This window comes from Trachurus japonicus, chromosome 16 (assembly GCF_045865225.1).
Source record: "Trachurus japonicus isolate A0001 chromosome 16, Traja_1.0".
Lineage (NCBI taxonomy): Eukaryota > Metazoa > Chordata > Actinopteri > Carangiformes > Carangidae > Trachurus > Trachurus japonicus.
Window position 1 is genome coordinate 33,893,781 of NC_140922.1, and position 9,297 is coordinate 33,903,077.

The 9,297-nt window shown below is 43.5% G+C and overlaps 1 protein-coding gene across 1 annotated transcript; it reads right to left on the minus strand.

Moving 5' to 3' along the window:
• Positions 1 to 1,788: 1,788 nt before the first annotated feature.
• On the minus strand, positions 1,789 to 7,679 carry LOC146972723 (uncharacterized). The gene is made up of 2 exons (XM_085802150.1): positions 6,018 to 7,679; positions 1,789 to 3,622 (listed from the first exon to the last, which is right to left on the minus strand). Exons 1-2 carry the CDS (start codon positions 7,677 to 7,679, stop codon positions 1,940 to 1,942), a joined length of 3,345 nt encoding a protein of 1,114 aa, XP_085658276.1. The 3' UTR covers positions 1,789 to 1,939.
• Positions 7,680 to 9,297: the final 1,618 nt, after the last annotated feature.

Here is a 9,297-nt window from a genome sequence, read left to right on the forward strand (position 1 = left end):
TCCGGTGGTCCTGCTCCATCCAGAGGTCCTGCTCCATCCAGTGGCCCTGCTCCACCCGGTGGTCCTGCTCCATCTGGCGGTCCTGCTCCACCCGGTGGTCCTGCTCCATCCAGTGGCTCTGCTCCATCCGGTGGTCCCGCTCCATCCGGCGGTCCTGCTCCACCCGGTGGTCCTGCTCCATCCAGTGGCTCTGCTCCACCCGGTGGTCCTGCTCCATCCCGTAGCCCTGCTCCATCCGTTGGTCCTGCTCCATCCAGAGGTCCTGCTCCATCCGTTGGTCCTGCTCCATCCGTTGGTCCTGCTCCATCCGGTGGCCCTGCTCCATCCGTTGGTCCTGCTCCATCCAGAGGCCCTGCTCCATCCGTTGGTCCTGCTCCATCCAGAGGTCCTGCTCCATCCGTTGGTCCTGCTCCATCCGTTGGTCCTGCTCCATCCAGAGGTCCTGCTCCATCCAGAGGTCCTGCTCCATCCAGTGGCCCTGCTCCACCCGGTGGTCCTGCTCCATCTGGCGGTCCTGCTCCACCCGGTGGTCCTGCTCCATCCAGTGGCTCTGCTCCATCCGGTGGTCCTGCTCCATCCGGCGGTCCTGCTCCACCCGGTGGTCCTGCTCCATCCAGTGGCTCTGCTCCACCCGGTGGTCCTGCTCCATCCCGTGGCCCTGCTCCATCCGGTGGTCCTGCTCCATCCAGAGGTCCTGCTCCATCAGGCGGCCCTACTCCATCCAGAGGTCCTGCTCCATCTGGCGGTCCTGCTCCATCCGGCGGTCCTGCTCCATATGGCGGTCCTGCTCCATATATCCACATTTAGAAAAAATTATAGTAATTCATTGATGTGAAAAATAAGAAATTTACTCTTACTCTTACTTTTACTTAAAGTAAATTTAAAGGCATGTACTTTTGGATACTTAAGTACCTTTAGAAGCAAGTACTTTTTTTTACTCTTGCTCGAGTAACATGTCGACTGAGCTACTTTTAATTGTAACGGAGTAAATTCTGACCAGTAGTATTTGTACTCTTACTCAAGTACTGGGGTGGAGTACTCTGTCCATCTCTGGTTATATTATTGTTACCTTATAGACTCAAGAAAACATCCATTCCAGACATGGAAGATGCTGCTCAACATATTTATTTTCAGTTCCCACACACTATATACATACAAAGTGCAAAAATATAAATCACACAAAGTTTATTGTCAACAACATTAACTATATATTCAAACATTTCACTCAGAGAATGCAAACATTGGTCTGTTAGCTGTCATACATCATTCTCTGCAGTGTAATGATCTCATCTATTGATACCTGGAGTTCAACATACACTGATTGTTTCTGTAAAGTTGGGACAAGAGCAACAAAAGGCTGGAAAAGAAAATGATAGGAATAATAAACAGCTGGAGGAGCAACTAGTTAGGTTCATTAGTAACATGGTTATAATCATGATGTTTACACTTTGATTAAAGCTCATAGACCTTATTAGTGAGTGGATTTTAACAACAACAACATTTGATCAGACAAACACATCAATGTAAATGTGATTGTAGATTGCTTAGTTTCCACAGTGAGAACAAAGCTCAGTGATACAGGAAGGTCAAACAACAACAACAGCAAACACATCAACACAAATATCCAACAAACATTTAGAGCTCAGAGAAGTTTCTATTTCCATGTGGAGAAATGTGAGTTTAGGTAAAGAAACATCATCATGAGCAGTGATCTCCTCCACGGCTCCAGCTCCACCTCAACAAACTCAAACAGCAACACAACAAGAGAAATGACAACAAGAGGTCAAAGTCCCGCCCACAATGTTTAATGATTGACAGCTGATCTCTGTGCAGTGCAGAGACACAACAGCAATGAGCTTTTAGCAACAAACATGGAGACTAAAGAAAGTGATGAACTAAAATACAGATTTTAACCAACTGCTCCTTCAATGATCTTTGTCTATTTGAGTTTACACAACTCTGCTGTGTCTCCAAACTGGTAAAGCCAAAGTCCAGCATGTAGAGGCTGAGTGAATGTGGTCTGGACTCTGTGGAGGAGAGTCATGGTTTCAGAGACGCTGTAGAAGGACAGAATACCTGCTCTGTGATCCAGATACACTCCTAGTCTGGAGGACCGAGGACCTGAGACTGGAGTCTCGATGTTGTTGAAACTAAATGTGAAACTGTGGATGTCACAATCTAATGACCAAGATTTGTCGTTACCTCCAAACAAACTTTCACTCCCTGCTCTGCTGATATTCTTGTATGCGACTGCTACATAAACTCCTCCCTCTCTCCACTCCACCTCCCAGTAACAACGTCCAGTCAGACTCTCTCTACTCAGGACCTGAGCCCATGTAGTGAATCTGTCTGGGTGACTAGAATAAGACTGAACTTTATCCATGTATGTCACTTTCCTGTTTCCTTCAGATAATAACAGTTCTCTGTGTGCTGTGTTTGGATCCAGTGTGATCTCCTGTGAATATCTTAAGAAGTCAGCTCTGGTCCTGGGCTCTGGTGGTGGTGACAGTAAAACATCCACTTGAGTCACTGTCAGTGAGACGTTTGTCCACGTGTCTCTCAGAAGGTCCTGTAGTTTGTCTCTGAGCTCTGACACAGCTGCTGTCACGTCCTCAAAGTGTCTGAGAGGACGGATGTTGATGCTGGATGAGTGTGTAGATGGACTGAGTGCTGACAGTGAGGGGTAGTTGTGTAGAAACTGGGTGTGATCCTCTGTGTGCGACAGCAGCTTCAGCTCAGCGTCTTTCCTCTTCAGCTCAGTGATCTCCTGCTCCAGCTTCTTCTCAAGCTCTTTGACTCCACTCACTTGAGTTTCCTGCTGGGATCTGATCTGCTGCTTCAGCTCAGAGCTTCTTTTCTCCATCAGACGGATCAGCTGAGTGAAGATCTTCTCACTGTCCTCCACTGCTTTATCAGCAGAGCCATTGATGGCCTCCACCTCCTGTTGAAGCACCTTCACGTCTTTCTCTCTGAGCTGGATTCTCTGCTGGATGTTTTGTCGACTCAGCTCCAGCTCTCTCTGCCTCTCAGTCCTTTCTGCTGCAGCTGAGACTGTGTCGTGGCCTTTATGTTCATCCACAAGGCAGACGAGACAAACACACTTCTGATCAGTGCGGCAGAAAATCTTCATCACCTCATGATGACGAGAGCAGATGTTCTCCTGGAGCTTCTTGGAGGGCTCCACCAGCTTGTGGTTCTTAAATGAAGGAGATTCATAATGAGGCTGCAGGTGTTTCTCACAATAAGAGACCAGACATACCAGACAGGACTTGACAGCTTTGAGTTTCCTCCCAGTGCAGACATCACAGGCCACATCTTCAGGTCCAGCATAGCAGTGATCAGCAGCAGCAGCTTGGAGTCCAGTCTTCTTCAGCTGCTCCACTAAAGCTGCTAACATGGTGTTTTTCACCAGAGGAGGCCTCGGTGTGAAGGTCTGCCTACACTGAGGACAGCTGTAGATTTTCTTCACATCCTCTGCATCCCAGTGGGTTTTAATACAGCTGAAGCAGTAGCTGTGTCCACAGGGAATAGCCACTGGATCCTTCAGTAGATCCAGACAGATGGAACAAGAGAAGGTCTCCTGGTCCAGATGAACTCCTTTCTGCGCCATTTCACCTCTCACAGACGACGACGACTGTCTGAGTTTCTGTTGCTCAGAAGTGAAACTAGTCTGAGCTCTGATCTCAACAACATGTGTCTGTGCAGTGAACGGGGCCTGTCGGCTCCTCCTCTTCACCACATGTTGGTTCCACCCATCTTCAAACTGTAGATCTGAAGGGGAGGGAACAAGGAAACACATGATCAGGGAGCAGCAGCTCAGTGTGTTTGACAGCAGATAATCAGATATTTCCTCATTCCAGTGCGAGGAGCAGCAGCTGTGAATCTCAACTTCTCCTATTTACAATGAAGTCTGGTTATATTCAGTGGTGGACAGTAACGGAGTAAATTTACTTGAGCACTGTACTTAAGTACATATCCAGAGGATTTGTAGATTTCTTTGGTACTTATTACTCTTACTTGAATACATTTCCAAGACAAATATTTTTACTTTTACTCGAGTTAATTTCTAGGAAGGCTGAAAAGTACTCGTTACTTTCAGGTCTGCACTTTCTTTTCTTTTTTTTTCTAAAATCCTATTGGACACAAGCTGTGTTTGTCAAAGAAGGAAACCCTAACCCCTAAAAGCAGCACATCAGTGCAGCTGCTTTCAAAGAGTTCATTCTCAGAAACAAGAGTTAAAAGCTCCTTAAATTAATTTAGGAAAAAATTACAGTAATTCATTGATGTGAAAAATAAGACATTTACTCTTACTCTTACTTTTACTTAAAGTAAATTTAAAAGCATGTACTTTTTTACTCTTACTCGAGTAACATGTCGACTGAGCTACTTTTACTTGTAACAGAGTAAATTTTGACCAGTAGTATTTGTACTCTTACTCAAGTACTGGGGTGGAGTACTCTGTCCATCTCTGGTTATATTATTGTTACCTTATAGACTCAAGAAAACATCCATTCCAGACATGGAAGATGCTGCTCAACATATTTATTTTCAGTTCCCACACACTATATACATACAAAGTGCAAAAATATAAATGACACAAAGTTTATTGTCAACAACATTAACTATATATTCAAACATTTCACTCAGAGAATGCAAACATTGGTCTGTTAGCTGTCACACATCATTCTCTGTAGTGTAATGATCTCATCTATTGATACCTGGAGTTCAACATACACTGATTGTTTCTGTAAAGTTGGGACAAGAGCAACAAAAGGCTGGAAAAGTAAATGATAGGAATAATAAACAGCTGGAGGAGCAACTAGTTAGGTTCATTAGTAACATGGATATGATTCTAATCATGATGTTTACACTTTGATTAAAGCTCATAGACCTTATTAGTGACTGGATTTTAACAACTACAACATTTGATCTGACAAACACATCAATGTAAATGTGATTGTAGATTTCTTAGTTTCCACAGTGAGAACAAAGCTCAGTGATACAGGAAGGTCAAACAACAACAACAACACAAACACATCAACACAAATATCCAGCAAACATTTAGAGCTCAGAGAAGTTTCTATTTCCATGTGGAGAAATGTGAGTTTAGGTAAAGAAACATCATCATGAGCAGTGATCTCCTCCACGGCTCCAGCTCCACCTCAACAAACTCAAACATCAACACAACAAGAGAAATGACAACAAGAGGTCAAAGTCCCGCCCACAATGTTTAATGATTGACAGCTGATCTCTGTGCAGTGCAGAGACACAACAGCAATGAGCTTTTAGCAACAAACATGGAGACTAAAGAAAGTGAAGAACTAAAATACAGATTTTAAAGGGATAGTTCACGCAAAATTCAAATTTCACTCACTATCTACTCCCCCTCATGTCGACTAAGAGCTGGGAGTATTTTCAGAGTCCTCCAAGCCTTCTCTGAGTTACAGCGGGGCTCTGCGCAGCAGTATTTGTCCATATAATGGTTGTCAATGGATACCAACTTCCGTCGTCCAAAAAGACACACCAAAAAACAACCAAATACCTCCATAGTGCTCGTCTGTAATGTCCGTCTTGTATTGAAGCCCCGACATGAGAAATTGTTCCGAAAAAAATTAAATAAGTCTATATTTTAAGCTTGTTTGTAGCGGAAGCTCCCAGTGTCTCAGTTCACTGCTCTTCCTGTGTCAGTGCAAATCTTGCGTGATTTGCACTGACCGGCGGAACAACTTCTCATGTCGGTGCTTCAATACAAGAGGGACATTACAGACGAGCACTATGAAGGTATTTGGATGTTTTTTGGTGTGTATTTTTGGACGAAAAAAGTTGGTATCCATTGACAACCATTATATGGACAAATACTGTTGCACAGAGCCCCGCTGTAACTCTGACAAGGAACGGAGGACTCTGAAAATTCTCACAGCTCTTAGTCGACATGAGGGTGAGTAGATAATGAGTGAAGTTTGAATTTTGGGTGAACTATCCCTTTAACCAACTGCTCCTTCAATGATCTTGGTCTATTTGAGTTTACACAACTCTGCTGTGGATTCATAACCAAGACCAAATCCAGCATGTAGAGGCTGAGTGAATGTGGTCTGGACTCTGTGGAGGAGAGTCATGGTTTCAGAGACGCTGTAGAAGGACAGAATACCTGCTCTGTGATCCAGATACACTCCTACTCTGGAGGACCGAGGACCTGAGACTGGAGTCTGGATGTCGTTGAACAGAAATGTGAAACTGTTGTTGGAACAAACTAACGCCCAAGATTTGTTATTACGTCCAAACACACTTTCATCCCCTGCTCTGCTGATATTCTTGTATGCAACTGCCACAGAAACCCCTACTCTCCACTCCACCTCCCAGTAACAACGTCCAGTCAGACTCTCTCTACTCAGGACCTGAGCATATGTAGTGAATCTGTCTGGGTGACTAGAATAAGACTGGGGTTGACCCATACATGTTACTTTCCTGTTTCCTTCAGATAATAACAGTTCTGTGTGTGCTGTGTTTGGATCCAGTGTGATTTCCTGTGAATATCTTAAGAAGTCAGCTCTGGTCCTGGGCTCTGGTGGTGGTGACAGTAAAACATCCACTTGAGTCTCTGTCAGTGAGACGTTTGTCCACGTGTCTCTCAGAAGGTCCTGTAGTTTGTCTCTGAGCTCTGACACAGCTGCTGTCACGTCCTCAAAGTGTCTGAGAGGACGGATGTTGATGCTGGATGAGTGTGTAGATGGACTGAGTGCTGACAGTGAGGGGTAGTTGTGTAGAAACTGGGTGTGATCCTCTGTGTGTGACAGCAGCTTCAGCTCAGCGTCTTTCCTCTTCAGCTCAGTGATCTCCTGCTCCAGCTTCTTCTCAAGCTCTTTGACTCCACTCACTTGAGTTTCCTGCTGGGATCTGATCTGCTGCTTCAGCTCAGAGCTTCTTTTCTCCATCAGACGGATCAGCTGAGTGAAGATCTTCTCACTGTCCTCCACTGCTTTATCAGCAGAGCCATTGATGGCCTCCACCTCCAGTTGAAGCACCTTCACGTCTTTCTCTCTGAGCTGGATTCTCTGCTGGATGTTTTGTCGACTCAGCTCCAGCTCTCTCTGCCTCTCAGTCCTTTCTGCTGCAGCTGAGACTGTGTCGTGGCCTTTATGTTCATCCACAGGGCAGAGATAACAGATACACTGCTGATCGGTGCGGCAGAACATCTTCATCACCTCATTATGACGAGAGCAGATGTTCTCCTGGAGCTTCTTGGAGGGCTCCACCAGCTTGTGATTCTTAAATGAAGGAGATTCATAATGAGGCTGCAGGTGTTTCTCACAATAAGAGACCAGACATACCAGACAGGACTTGACAGCTTTGAGTTTCCTCCCAGTGCAGAAATCACAGGCCACATCTTCAGGTCCAGCATAGCAGTGATCAGCAGCAGCAGCTTGGAGTCCAGTCTTCTTCAGCTGCTCCACTACAGCTGCTAACATGGTGTTTTTCACCAGAGGAGGCCTCGGTGTGAAGGTCTGCCTACACTGAGGACAGCTGTAGATTTTCCTCCCCTCCTCTGCATCCCAGTGGGTTTTAATACAGCTGAAGCAGTAGCTGTGTCCACAGGGAATAGTCACTGGATCCTTCAGTAGATCCAGACAGATGGAACAAGAGAAGGTCTCCTGGTCCAGATGAACTCCTTTCTGCGCCATTTCACCTCTCACAGACGACGACGACTGTCTGAGTTTCTGTTGCTCAGAAGTGAAACTAGTCTGAGCTCTGATCTCAACAACATGTGTCTGTGCGGTGAACGGGGCCTGTCGGCTCCTCCTCTTCACCACATGTTGGTTCCACCCATCTTCAAACTGTAGATCTGAAGGGGAGGGAACAAGGAAACACATGATCAGGGAGCAGCAGCTCAGTGTGTTTGACAGCAGATAATCAGATATTTCCTCATTCCAGTGCGAGGAGCAGCAGCTGTAAATCTCAACTTCTCCTATTTACAATGAAGTCTGGTTATATTCAGTGGTGGACAGTAACAGAGTAAATTTACTTGAGTACTGTACTTAAGTACATATCCAGAGGATTTGTACTTTACTTGAGTATTAGATTTCTTTGGTACTTATTACTCTTACTTGAATACATTTCCAAGACAAATATTTCAAAGCGCCTTCAGACTGGAATAATCTTCCTTTAAATTTACGCTCATTGACCTCTTTTCATAGGTTTAAATATTCTCTGTCTTCTTATTTTGAGTTAAATTGCACATGTTTCAGGTGATTTACATCAATATATTTTTTTGTAACACACTGTAATTTCAATTTGAATATTATGTTATTATTTTACATCTCTCTTAGTTTATTTAGGCTATTGCTATGGCCATTTGCGGCCATCGAGAGGTTGTGTCCATTTTTTGTACTCATTTCTTTTATGTTTGTGTTGATGTCTGTTGTCTTTGTTGTATGTTTGTAGATTGTTGATTGTGTCTTGTCTCTTTTTGGTTTGTAATGTATATTAGGACCCCCTTGAAAACGAGAGGATTCATGTCAAGGGGTTTATCCTATTAAATAAAATTTCTGAATGAATTAATATTTTAAATTTTACTCGAGTTAATTTCTAGGAAGGCTGAAAAGTAATCGTTACTTTCAGGTCTGCTCTTTTTTTTTTTCTAAAATCCTATTGGACACAAGCTGTGTTTGTCAGAGAAGGAAACCCTAACCCCTAAAAGCAGCACATCAGTGCAGCTGCTTTCAAAGAGTTCATTCTCAGAAACAAGAGTTAAAAGCTCCTTAAATTAATTTAGAAAAAAATGTAGTGATTCATTGATGTGAAAAATAAGAAATTTACTCTTACTCTTACTTTTACTTAAAGTAAATTTAAAAGCATGTACTTTTGGATACTTAAGTACCTTTAGAAGCAAGTACTTTTTTACTCTTACTTGACTAACATGTCGACTGAGCTACTTTTACTTGTAACGGAGTAAATTTTGACCAGTAGTATTTGTACTCTTACTCAAGTACTGGGGTGGAGTACTCTGTCCATCTCTGGTTATATTATTGTTACCTTATATACTCAAGAAAACATCCATTCCAGACATGGAAGATGATGCTCAACATATTTATTTTCAGTTCCCACACACTATATACATACAAAGTGCAAAAATATAAATCACACAAAGTTTATTGTCAACAACATTAACTATATATTCAAACATTTCACTCAGAGAATGCAAACATTGGTCTGTTAGCTGTCACACATCATTCTCTGTAGTGTAATGATCTCATCTATTGATACCTGGAGTTCAACATACACTGATTGTTTCTGTAAAGT